At 38.5% G+C, this 13,212-nt stretch overlaps 2 protein-coding genes and 1 long non-coding RNA gene across 6 annotated transcripts; 1 reads left to right on the forward strand and 2 right to left on the reverse strand.

Annotated features, from left to right (window-relative positions):
- Positions 1-422: 422 nt before the first annotated feature.
- On the reverse strand, positions 423-5,286 carry LOC149690238 (uncharacterized). 3 transcript variants are annotated; one of them, XM_089869730.1, is made up of 14 exons: positions 5,128-5,286; positions 4,837-5,061; positions 4,671-4,765; positions 4,403-4,600; positions 3,694-4,293; positions 3,385-3,624; positions 3,066-3,314; positions 2,743-2,997; positions 2,097-2,351; positions 1,777-2,031; positions 1,453-1,707; positions 1,281-1,379; positions 1,061-1,216; positions 423-966 (listed from the first exon to the last, which is right to left on the reverse strand). In XM_089869730.1, the coding sequence occupies exons 3-14, from the start codon at positions 4,708-4,710 to the stop codon at positions 500-502; spliced, it is 3,069 nt and encodes a 1,022-aa protein (XP_089725856.1). In that variant the 5' UTR covers positions 4,711-4,765; positions 4,837-5,061; positions 5,128-5,286; the 3' UTR covers positions 423-499. The 3 variants fall into 3 exon arrangements, with proteins under 3 accessions (XP_089725856.1, XP_089725855.1, XP_089725857.1); XM_089869729.1 differs by having other exon boundaries at positions 4,837-5,286; XM_089869731.1 differs by lacking the exon at positions 2,097-2,351 and having other exon boundaries at positions 4,837-5,286.
- Positions 5,287-5,463: 177 nt separating this feature from the next.
- On the forward strand, positions 5,464-7,860 carry LOC149690239 (uncharacterized). Its single transcript, XR_016383674.1, has 3 exons — positions 5,464-5,563; positions 5,633-5,741; positions 7,731-7,860. It is a non-coding gene; the product is annotated as an uncharacterized LOC149690239 (long non-coding RNA).
- On the reverse strand, positions 7,687-11,027 carry LOC149690240 (uncharacterized). Of its 2 annotated transcripts, none has more exons than XM_089869737.1 (7): positions 10,464-11,027; positions 10,182-10,373; positions 8,749-8,913; positions 8,481-8,663; positions 8,238-8,411; positions 7,993-8,178; positions 7,687-7,922 (listed from the first exon to the last, which is right to left on the reverse strand). In XM_089869737.1, exons 1-7 carry the CDS (start codon positions 10,501-10,503, stop codon positions 7,744-7,746), a joined length of 1,119 nt encoding a protein of 372 aa, XP_089725863.1. In that variant the 5' UTR covers positions 10,504-11,027; the 3' UTR covers positions 7,687-7,743. The 2 variants fall into 2 exon arrangements, with proteins under 2 accessions (XP_089725863.1, XP_089725862.1); XM_089869736.1 differs by having other exon boundaries at positions 10,449-11,027.
- Between the last annotated feature and the right edge of the window lie 2,185 nt (positions 11,028-13,212).

The following is a 13,212-nucleotide window of genomic DNA, read 5'->3' on the forward strand; positions in this document are numbered from 1 at the left end:
AAGAGACTTTACTCTTAAATAGTAGGCGCGCATTAAGAAAGACTTTTTCAATCCGCCACCATCTTGAAAAATGGTGGCCGAAAATGTAAAATCTTTCTTTATGGAATAACGTCCGTTAATTTCAATATATATGTATTTAATATTTATTACACTATTTACCTATTACCTATAGACGGGCTTTATGGTTGTAGAGTTTCGATTTGCCGACATCTTTTAAAAATGGCGTCCAGAAAAGTTATAAAAATGTCCCCACGGGCTGACGGACAACGCCGGGTGTCTTTCCTACTAGTAAACATGAATAAATCTATCCGGCACGAAAGGATTTATTCATGTTTACATTTTTATCACATGACTTATCTCTCCAGCTCAGTTTCCCTAATTCCCAAAACTTAAAATTCGAGTTTTTTACTTGGACTAGTAACTCATTGATAGTAATATTTTTATTTGAAACTTTTACATAATTAAACCAGTATCATCAGTATGAAATATAAAATGCATTTTAGCAGTTCAACCTCTTGTCGCATCTGGCGTTACAAGGGCTATCACACGTGGAGAAGAGAGAGTTCCAGTGGAGTCCCTCAGGACACAGCTTAGAATATGGCCGCCAATTTACGCAATGGTAGTAGCGACCACAGTTGGTGCTGTCGGGGAAGAGCCCAAATTCCAGTTGACAAATGGGGGCGTCCGGTTTGTGAATTTGCGTATACAAGGCTGCTTTGCCGTAAGTAGTCACTTCTTGTGGACAAATTGGGTTTTTAACGTTCCAAGGGAAATCGCAGGTCTCGATGGCAGGGTTGAAGACCAAGCCTTCGGCGCACTTTTTAATGTATAGTTTCTTTTCGTCGCAAAGAAGGAACTTGTTACAGTCACATGTGTCCGGTATCATACAACATCCGCAAGAACAGTTACCGATAGGGTCTATGGTTGGTGGTATTGTCGGTGGGCTGATGGTGGATTTCGGTGGACCTAATAATAATTTGAGGAAGAAGAGTTATTTTATGAAAATATACCAGCCTCTTTGTTAATTAAGTACTGAGAAGTTAATCTTGTAAACACTTACAATCAACATTCTCTGGCCAATCGCAAGTTTGGGTTGCCGGGTTGAAAGACAAGCCTTCACAACACTGCTTAATTACAGCCTCGCCGTTGGTGCAATGAATGTATTTGTCGCAGCAATCAGGGTGTGGGTAGAGGCCGTCCTTATCGCATACTGTCGCTGTTTATGTTAAAAGTTGCATTCAATATCTTGCGATGCTAAGGTTTGATGTTTTAGAACTTACAAGGTGTGCCGGGTCTAGGAGTCGTGGTGCTTACGGAGCCAGTGATTGGCTTAGAAGTTGTAGTTGTTGAAGGCTTAGAAGTTGCAGCGGTACTTGATGCTAAAATTGGAAATAATAATATTGTATCGCTTAAAACTAAGTACTAATTTAAGAAAGGGTGTCTTCTACTTACGACAAGGTGGTACTGTGGGATCACACTGGGCGATACAAGGATATTCGCATCGCCTTGAAGGATGATGATAGTGCAAGGGTTTGGGGCAATCCATTTCTTCGCCACCAAGACAAAACTGGGCACAGTTGGTTGGGTGAGGGTCTGGTCCTGTACCCCAGTTGGTACAAACGCTGGGTTTTTTAGTTGTTGTAGAGACAGTGATTGGCTTAGAAGTTGTGGTTGTAGAAGGCTTTGAAGTTGCAGCGGTACTTGATGCTAAAATTTTTATAAAATATTGGATTCGCGTCTCACCAAGTAATTTAAGAAAGGGTGTCTTCTACTTACGACAAGGTGGTACTGTGGGATCACACTGGGCGATACAAGGATATTCGCATCGCCTTGAAGGATGGTGGTAGTGCAAGGGTTTTGGACAGTCCATTTCTTCGCCGCCAAGGCAAAACTGGGCACAGTTGGTTGGATGCGGGTCTGGTCCTGTACCCCAGTTGGTACAAACGCTGGGTTTTTTCGTTGTTGTAGAGACAGAGATTGGCTTAGAAGTTGTGGTTGTAGAAGGCTTTGAAGTAGCAGCGGTACTTGATGCTAAAATTGTTATAAAATATTGTATTGTTTTAAACTACTAATTTAAGAAAGAACCGACTACTTACGACAAGGTGGTACTGTGGGATCACACTGAGCGATACAAGGATATTCGCATCGCCTTGAAGGATGGTGGTAGTGCAAGGGTTTTGGACAGTCCATTTCTTCGCCGCCAAGGCAAAACTGGGCACAGTTGGTTGGATGCGGGTCTGGTCCAGTACCCCAGTTGGTACAAACGCTGGGTTTCTTCGTTGTTGTAGAGACAGTGATTGGCTTAGAAGTTGTGGTTGTAGAAGGCTTTGAAGTAGCAGCGGTACTTGATGCTAACATTGTTATAAAATATTGAATTATCGTCTCACCTAGTATTTAAGAAAGGGTGTCTTCAACTTACGACAAGGTGGTACTGTGGGATCACACTGGGCGATACAAGGATACTCGCACCGCCTTGAAGGATGATGATAGTGCAACGGTTTGGGGCAATCCATTTCTTCGCCACCAAGACAAAACTGGGCACAATTGGTTGGGTGTGGGTCTGGTCCAGTACCCCAGTTGGTACAAACGCTGGGTTTTTTCGTTGTTGTAGAGACAGTGACTGGCTTAGAAGTTGTAGTTGTTGAAGGCTTTGAAGTTGCAGCGGTACTTGATGCTGAAATTGTTTTAAATATTGAATTTGCATCTCACCTACTAATTTAAGAAAAGGTATGTTCCACTTACGACAAGGTGGCACACTGGGGTCACACTGAGCGATACAGGGATATTCGCATCGCCTTGAAGGATGGTGGTAGTGTAGGGGTTTCGGACAGTCCATTTCTTCGCCGCCAAGGCAAAACTGGGCACAGTTGGTTGGATGCGGGTCTGGTCCTGTACCCCAGTTGGTACAAACGCTGGGTTTTTTCGTTGTTGTAGAGACAGTGATTGGCTTTGAAGTTGTAGTAGTAGAAGGCTTCGAAGTTGCAGCGGTACTTGATGCTAAAATTGTTTTAAATATTGAATTTGCATCTCACCTACTAATTTAAGAAAAGGTATGTTCCACTTACGACAAGGTGGCACACTGGGATCACACTGGGCGATACAAGGATACTCGCATCGCCTTGAAGGATGGTGGTAGTGTAACGGTTTGGGGCAATCCATTTCCTCGCCGCCTAGGCAAAACTGGGCACAGTTGGTTGGGTGCGGGTCCGGTCCTGTACCCCAGTTGGTACAAACACTGGGTTTTTTCGTTGTTGTAGAGACAGTGATTGGCTTAGAAGCTGTAGTTGGTTTTGAAGTTGCAGCGGTACTTGATGCTAAAAGTTTTTTAAATATTGAATATGCATCTTACCCACTAATTTAAGAAAATATATATATTTCACTTACGACAAGGTGGCACACTGGGGTCACACTGAGCGATACAGGGATACTCGCACCGCCTTGAAGGATGGTGGTAGTGTAAGGGTTTTGGACAGTCCATTTCTTCGCCACCAAGGCAAAACTGGGAACAGTTGGTCGGGTGTGGATCTGGTCCAGTTCCAAAGTTGGTACAAACGCTGGGTTTTTTAGTTGTCGTAGATACAGTGATTGGCTTAGACGTTGTAGTAGTAGTAGAAGTACTTGATGCTAAAATTATTATAAAATATTGAATTTGCGTCTTACCTAGTAATTTAAGAAAATAAATATTTCACTTACGACAAGGTGGCACACTGGGGTCACACTGAGCGATACAGGGATACTCGCACCGCCTTGAAGGATGATGGTAGTGCAACGGCTTTGGGCAGTCCATTTCTTCGCCGCCAAGGCAGAATCTAGAGCAGTTGTTAGGGTGTGGATCTGGTCCAGTTCCAAAGTTGGTACAAATTCCATTATGAGTTGTAGTCGAAGATGGTTTAGTGGGAGTCGGAGTTGGTTTAGTTGGAGTCGGAGTTGGTTTAGTGGGAGTCGGAGTGGGTTTAGTGGAAGTCGGAGTGGGTTTAGTAGGAGTCGGAGTGGGTTTAGTGGGTTTAGTGGGAGTCGGAGTGGGTTTAGTTGGAGTCGGAGTAGGCTTGCACTCAGCAACATTATGAGGATAATCGCATACGCCAGTCGCACCGTTGAACACCAAACCATCAGGACATTTCCTACTCGTCGGTTTTTTATTTTTGCAAACGTAGTAATTAGGAGAACATGGCGGGCCGGCCACGGAACAGTCGCAAACTTTATCCGGACACACGACATCGGTTCCTTCGTAATATTCCGATTCGTCGATTGGGTTGAAGGCGCTTTCGTAAAAATCATTGTCCGATATTGGACCTGCGATAATCCGAGCCAACATAAAAATTAATTTAGGATTAACATTCTTCAAGGACATAAAGAAGGGAAGCGAAAATAAAAACCAAGGTCAAAGCCTAGTAATAAACACCTAAGAGACATTGCGTGTTATCGGGCCAATCGCAATTCTGCGTTGCCCTATTGAAGGCAAGTCCTTGAGAGCATTTTCTCAATTCGGCTAAACCATCGATGCATTCGTAAAAAGCACCACAGTCATCCGGATGGCGGTAGGAACCTCGTGGTAATGGACACTTGAAGTCGGTTTGTGTTTCGGCTTGACTTTGAGCCACTTAAAGATGAAATTTCATTTTGAAATTATCCTCATTGAACACTTGAACAAGTCCAAGACAAGTACTTACCTATGGCCAAAACAAGCAAGCCCCAAGTTGCGGAGTTCATGATTGTCTTTAAGCAATTACCTCCAACAGAGGTAGAACTTTAAATGTCCTGAAATCTGGGAGGAATCACGGTTATATAGATATGTCTTATCAAAGTTTACAACTTTCTTAACAAATTTTATTGTACCTTGGCGTCAATCTTTTAACGGATCTTATAATTGGGTTATTAAGAGCGCGCTCCGACATCGTGTTGATAATTGTCAGCTTAAACCAATGGCTGTGTCAATGCAATTCCGATACATTATAGAAGAGTTAAGACAGTAATCATCAGATAAAAGGTGTCGACATATCAGCCGGTAATTCTTTTGGAGGACGCACTGATTGCGTTGCGTACAAGTGGCTGCGAAGATTCCTGTATTTCGAGTGGTTTGGAGTATTTTTACAAGACAATTTAACACTGATAACAGCTTTGTCGCACCTTTTTCATGACCGAAAAAGGATATGAGAGATTTATTTTTGTACAATAAAATTTTGCTAATATGCATATAGAAGCGATTTCGAACGATTTTTAGTCGCTTTTCAGATTATATGCGTAGGGTAGTTAAAGTTGCGTCACAGGAACGTCGTGCTATAATGAATTTCTCATTTAACCCATGAATAATTAACTGCGAAGGTGGTAAACATTCGAGAATTCAAGAATGTCTTTCCTACTGTGATCAGGATATTAACATATAAGTTCATAAGATATGTTCAATGAGTTTGTCACTGGTTATGGAGAGCTTGTCATAATTTTCATAAAGCGACGCCTGGTAAGACGCTGTCAAAGGCTTAGCACAGACTATATAGAAAGATGGACTGCCAAACCGAGTGTAGAACTCCAATTCTCGCTTGTCGTTCTCGAACTAGCTCGAGCTGTAAGTCTCTAGCATTACGAACTTATGGAACTTATCTTATAAACTTATGAGATTCCATGTGTAAACTAGGAAACAACTTATCATGGTTTCACTGGAAAGATCAAGGTATCTTATTATTAGGCTCAATAAATTGGTTCATCGGGTTTTGACAACCATATAAATTGCGTTGAAATTTAAGGTAACTTAAAAATCAAACATTCTTGGAAGAACTGGATTATTTTTATAATGCTGTAAAATTATTTTATACGTCATACATCTACGACTTTACTTTTATATTCATAAGGCATAGTTGGTTGTTTGACGTCATGTGCGACAAATTGACGTAACGTTCTATACTTTTCATTGGTCAATTTACTTACGCATACCTGTGAATATAGCTATGTTTTGACGTTGGTCTATCATCACCTTAGTATATAGCTATATTTTGTCGTTAGTCTAATATCACCTTGCACAATAGCCTTATAATTTTATCTGAAACAACTATAATTGGATTCGACTAATAGTAAACATTGTTTAACAGGACATGAATATACAGGGTGTTTCTGATAAGTCTGGTATAAATTAAGTGGGATGTTCCATGGGCGATTTTGTTCAAGTTAAGATTGGAGTATTTTATGGATGACCCTTTAAATTTAATTAAGAAACTGAAAGACAGCGATTTCTAATTTAATTAAGGGGTCATCCCTAAAAGACTCCAAAACAGTGGCCCGCACGGCAAAATGTCATAGAACATTTCCGACTCAAATTGTCCAAAAACATTCAACTTAATTTATGTCAGACTTATCACAAACACCCTGTATACGCTATAGTTATATAGTACCCAATTAGAGCTTTCCTATTTACGACATCAAATGCACACCCAGACTGCTTCTGTAATTTACTTTATATAAAACTACAGTCAACACCAAGAACCCAAACAAACCATATAGACCGTTCATAATTAGAATTCGGCTCTAGTATTGTCGTGACCTTCGGTACCTCGACCGTACCCTCGCATCATCGTGATATAAGTAAGTTAATAACGACCCTTTGCAAAACAAAAGAGCTCATTGAAACCATGTTGGAAACCTAAGGTGACCAACGTTCTCAGATCTTAAATGGGTTCCTACGCCCTGTCTCACCCACTAAAAAAGGGTTTATCAGATTAAAATTTTGAGAAATTTTATGATCCCTGATGTTATTAAAGGAGAACTGTAACGGAGATTGTTATTGTCACTTTATCGACCTTTCGTTTTAGAAAAATACACGTTTACAATAGTACAGACTTAAGGCTGCACTGAGTTGAAAGCCTAATTAGGAATTCAGCACCAGGGTTTTTGCATAAAAGGACCCCACAGTTAGGCTTATTTATTAAGAAATTATAGAGGTTGCACGGAGCATTCTTATCTCCTCGTTTCAATAGAGTAAGGATGAAAATTGAAACTTGGCAATACGGTTAAATTATTTACGTCGTTTAAAAGATACGATAGACGTTACTCCCACATGACTGTAAGCGTCATCGTCGTGGCACAATAAGAATTCCATGTGACCCCTCTATAATATCCTGGTATTATTCGGGTTATTTTGGCAAATTTTCAGATGGGATAAATTTGGAGAGCGAGATCCAATTTAAAAGAATAGTAGTGAATATAAATCGATCATATAATTTCCGGTTCAAACCAATTTTGAATAGGTAACTAAAACATATCCTATGTTTAGTCCATGATGGGTCGAACCCCAGGCGACACAGTTACGACGTCATCGCTCAGTCAAATAGCCTATATTTCTGCCATAGTTTCACTAAACCTTTGTGATGACATATCCTACTAAGCAAAGTTGTAAAAAGGTGATGTTTGCGGGGCATATAAAACGAAAGCGGAACTAATTTTAAAAATAATGAAATATTGCTTTTAAAACTTTCAAGTATTTGCTTAATTGTTTGATATGTTTTACGAGCGGGTCTGCTCATATAGTAAACCAGGAATACATTTAGTTAAAAACCTTTGCCATACCTCAGTAATGTCAATATTTAAAAATTAATGTCTTGGCATTTGATGAACAAAAAGGTATACATTTTTACTCGTTTAAAGTTGACTAAAATTGCTTATGCTCAGCTTGTGGATTATTACTGAACGTAAATTCGGTTTATTTATAATTGTTTTTCTTTAATTATCATAAATTTACATAGGTTTGATGCATCACTAAACACATCGAATCGGATCTCCACTTTCGCATCTTTTGACCGAATTCTTAAATATTTGCCCAGAAGGACACGTCCGATGTAACGGGGCGTAATTTTGGCACGAGTAGAACCTAGAGCAGGTCTTAGGATCTGGTACGTCCTCGTTTGCCGAAGGACAGACGAACGGGTTAGGGTCATCTACAAGTTAATTGTCAAGGTCATTAAAAGTACCAACTGATTAAAGGATAATCGAATTGAGACATCTTACTGCAATCGACAGAATCAGGTAACAGGCACCGTCTCATAGTAGGATAGCTGTGGAATTTGAAGTTATTGGGACATTGGACGCGTCTGGGGACGCCGTTTGAACATTCGAAGTAGTACCGGCAAGTAGAGTCATTCGGGTCACCAAAGTTGCCGTTCGACTGAGGACATTGAAAGGGTGATCCAGCCACTATTCAATATTTGATTTTAAAACAAGATTCCATTGGCTATTTAAGATTAAATATATACTGCAAGTGTTTTGATCTCCTTCGGTACATCTCTTGAGGGACTCAACGTATATTTGTCCAGCAGGACATGTCCTGTGCAAGGGAGCCGAATTCTGACACGAATAAAACCTGGCACATGACTTGGGGTCGGCGTAATCGGCGTTGGATGATGGACAAACAAAGGGATTAGGGTCATCTATAAATAATACGTCTTGAAGACAAGCTTTTCAAGTTGAGTTTGTGAGGCTTCGGATAGAGAACTTACTGCAATCTACAGAGTCAGCTAACATGCAGCGACGAAGGGTGGGATAAGAATGGAATTTGTAACCGGAAGGACATGACCTCTTATTGGCCCTTCCATTTTGGCATTCGTAGTAAGAGGTACAAGTATTGTCACTAGAATCGGGGTAATTACCGTTGACTTGGGGACATGAGAAGGCAGTTTCGCCTGGAATGTCATCAAAAAGATATGACTAAAGGTCGATAATGCGCTATACGCCGAATTCTTTTCTTTAAAAATAATGTTGACGTACTTGGACAATTGACCCCATATTCGCAAAAGCCTGTTCTGCTGTTAAACACCCTATTAGCGGAACATGAGCGTTTCAGGCCATAGTACCCGAAGCAAGTATAATAACTCCGGCAATCTCCACCAAAGGGAACATTACGATCATAATCTCCGCACTGAACCGGGTACCCTATATGGGAAAATACAGGAACTATGATTGAATTATAGGAGAATATAGGAATTATCCCAGAATTATAGAAGAATATAGGAATTATCATGGTCTTATATTAGAATATATTAATTTTAATGAAATTATTGGCGAATATAGAAATTATTGGCGAATATAGAAATTATTGGCGAATATAGAAATTATTGGCGAATATAGAAATTATTGGCGAATATAGAAATTATTGGCGAATATAGAAATTATTGGCGAATATAGAAATTATTGGCGAATATAGAAATTATTGGCGAATATAGAAATTATTGGCGAATATAGAAATTATTGGCGAATATAGAAATTATTGGCGAATATAGAAATTATTGGCGAATATAGAAATTATTGGCGAATATAGAAATTATTGGCGAATATAGAAATTATTGGCGAATATAGAAATTATTGGCGAATATAGAAATTATTGGAGAATATAAGAAAATATAGGAATTCTCATGGAATTACTGAAGAATATAAGAAAATATAGGAATTCTCATGGAATTACTGAAGAATATAAGAAAATATAGGAATTCTCATGGAATTACTGAAGAATATAAGAAAATATAGGAATTCTCATGGAATTACTGAAGAATATAAGAAAATATAGGAATTCTCATGGAATTACTGGAAAAAATATAGGAATTATCATGAAATTATAGAAAATTAATAGATATGGCAAAGTTAATTTTATAAATTGGGCAGAATGAGCAAAGTTTTCTCTCTTTTTTTTTGGTAACCTTGACCGTTATGGTACGCGACACTTAACGTATTTATTATTTGCACTTCCCGAAAATACAAACAAACAGCTTGTTTAACCTCAAAAATTGTCAACAAAAATTGCTTTTCAATGTTAAACTTATTAAATACTTTAAGAAGATATATTTTCACTAAATGCGAATACAAGAAATCTGAGAGTGATTAGTCCCTCGCTCGAGGAGACAGTCACTCAGCGGAATAGCTATTCACACTGTACTGCACTAAAGGGGTTACACATTAGGTAAAGCCCTACCCTAAATTCAATTTGTGTACGCACAATCTGAGAGTGATTAGCCCTTCTCGCTTTAATTAAAATCAAATTCTAACAATAACCTAATCACAACTTCCGCTTTAATCTACTTCTGTTCACGCAAAAAAATTAATAATAATAATTATAATGAACCCTACGATAAATTCTTATACTTCTAACTATAGTTTAAAACTAAGCAATTCGACTTTTATTAAAAGATTAAAGAAAAAATTCTTACCGCAAGTATAAGCGCTTTTATCAACACACATGCCAATTTCCGGGTAAAATACTTGTCCAAACGGACAAGTACCGACGTCACTTAACCCATTGACACACTGGACGTAAGTACTGCAAGTATTATCATTTGGATTACGAAATAAACCTTCTTGATCGCAACGTTCATAAGCTCCGGAAATAGTTGAAAATAGAGCTTTGCATATTTATAAAAAAAATAATAAGTAACATTTAAAACGCCTCAGGACGTAAATGCCTATTTAAATATTACCAGATATTATAATACCTAGGGCTAAAAATAACGGTGAACGAGTTTTGAAACCCATTTTTTACTAGAGCACCAACGCACCACGGTCTTACGAAGAAACAATAGTCTTGTGAAACAAAATTGAAAGTTTTCGAATTATAATTCCCCGCCTAGCTAGCTAGCTAACTCTTAAATCAAATCAGGTTTGGTTCTACACAACTAAAGTAACCAAACAGCTGTTAGATTTGGTGTTATTGTCAAATTTCTAATAATTCTGACACCACTAAGGAAAATTAATCTAGTATTATTGTTTCCGAGTGCATTGTTTAAATCTAGGAATCTCTATCTAACATATTTCACAGGACCCAAATTTCAATTGATATAAAATAGATATATTTTTCTCGAGTTTTTTTTGTACTTCTTTCCTCTTGGGGATAATGACAAACAAACAGGTCTGAAAAATTCGATGTTTAAAACCAGATAAAGGCATTAATTTAATTGGACAAAGGTTCTGTTATGCGCGAGTTAGGCCTGCCGGTCTGTCAAGTTTAGTAAATAGCCTTGACAAGGTTCATCTACGTCACTAATATATCGTTTTTGTAAAGCGTATAAAGTCTTTCATATACCACATATAGATTATCTAGAAATTATTTCTGAATAGCTAATTGATTTTCAAGTTTTACGATAAAGTCATTAAAAATTAAAATAAATAATATTTCATGTTATAGCTTGGACTTGTTTGTTCGACTGGCGGGATCATAAGGGTATCATACTCTTTATAAGAATAGATCAGAATTATGTTTACTATGAGTACAGCTCGCGTTTTGTGCCGGTTCATTTTTGAAGGAATTTTTAAAAAAGACTATAGAGTAATGTCAGTTCTACGTATGCAAACGTCATACCCTTCTATCTCTTAGCTCAGTGTCATCCCCGCTACCAGGCGCATACAGTATCTCCTCTTACAAAAGCGCGCCTAGACTCGGGATACACCGTCTACTCCCCTCTCTACCGACACTACTCTATGAGTCTTTTCGATTTTGTCTCGTATAAACAAATGACAAGAATATAAGCCCTGCGGTAGACCTAAACTTACGCATTATAAAGCTAGCCTATGATTGCGTTTGAGCATAGTTCTCACCCTTAACACTTAGCACCTAGAGAACTTTTTCACTTCCCAAAATACTTAGTTGTGGCTCGGGTAGAAGTACACTTTTCACATTTCGCAAATCCCCCAATGGTTTTTAATTACCGTTAATTATACTAAAGATGACCTCCTTACCTTATTAGAAGTTACTTAAAAAATAATAATGCGGTCTCTTCTGAAAAACATAAGCTTACTTCATTTAAGTTTGAAAAAAAGTAACTTTGCTTCAAGTAATTTACATCTCTTGATCTTTAACCTTAGTTAACTTTAGAGACCGTACTTCAATAGACGATTCCATTAATTCCAAAAGATAAGCAAACACCACAGGAAGTGAGGGAAATCACCTTCTTGGGTAATTACCCAACCAGATCCGTTTCTTCAATATAACCTTATGCTAAATTTCAGTTCCTAACTTTAACTGATTTACTTTTGGTGAAAACTTACCTGAAATATGCAAATATTTCTTCGCCTGTTCTACAATACCCAAAAAAGCCTATCGTATACCATCCATAACAAAGGCAAATAGCAAATTAAGGGTCGAAGAGGTCACCAGACTGGTTTCCGTTGATATAGTACTCGCTTCTTTGTATTTCTTTTCTTTGGCACCTTGGTATCTTCGCGTTTATATACTTCTGTTGAATCTACAAGATGTATGGACACATAGGCCTACAAAATTCAGTCGCACCTGCTATGGCATATATTCAAAGTAGTGGTATTAAATATACAGTGCAATGATTTATGTAAAGCACCTAGATAAAATAACCATGAACTATATAAGCATCTTTTAAATTAAAAAAATTCCCAAATACCAGTACAAACAGCAATTTCGAATTGTAAATTCGGTGCTAACATCCCCTACCCAGTTAAAAAAACCTCTGATATAATGATATTAAAGGCCTGTACAATCCGTTATGTCGGAGCGGGGGACTAATTATATCAATCGTATCTTCCATGAAATAGAAGTTTAGAACTCTACTGGGCATACCCGTATTTCGTATGCACTGGAAATGATATTGGAATTTCCGCCGAGTCGTTCCACGCTTAGTCACGTGACATTGCCTAATCACGACTTTAGAAAATAGTAACGGTACTTCATAACATGGTTCTTGAAACAGCACTGCATAACGGATTGTGCATCCCTTTAAATAGGCTTCCACAAGCGCTATGACATAAGTCATTTGCGCACTCCCTTGCCTACCCTACCTAGTGGCTAATATGTCTTTTAGTCCTGGCCCTCCTGGGAGACGTCAGCGTTGTGCCAAAGGCGCTTACTAGTAATAAAACGACCTTTGGACACAATCAGCTCTGACGAACTTTCTCGTGACGTCACACCCTCCTATCTCTTACCTCCGTTTTGGCGACCATATTGGAAGTCGTCAGCTACTCAGCTCAGGCCATACAATTTAGACTAAAAACTAAATTCCACCCTCGCAAGCGATTTGTGGAACCCTTTTACATGAAAACCTATATGTAACAACATAAGTGTAAAAACTGTAAATTTTCTTTTAACATTACGGAAGGGTGTCATGTCATATCTACAAGGGCCTACCGGCCCTGTGGAATAAGTTATATTCCATAAGTATGACACTTCCTATACTTCGTAATTCTAGAGACTTACTAAGAGCAAGTTCTGGAAAGACAAGC

This window comes from Phalangium opilio, unplaced genomic scaffold (assembly GCF_054372755.1).
Source record: "Phalangium opilio isolate 3A_F unplaced genomic scaffold, DU_Popi_V2 ptg000031l_1, whole genome shotgun sequence".
NCBI classification, from domain to species: domain Eukaryota; kingdom Metazoa; phylum Arthropoda; class Arachnida; order Opiliones; family Phalangiidae; genus Phalangium; species Phalangium opilio.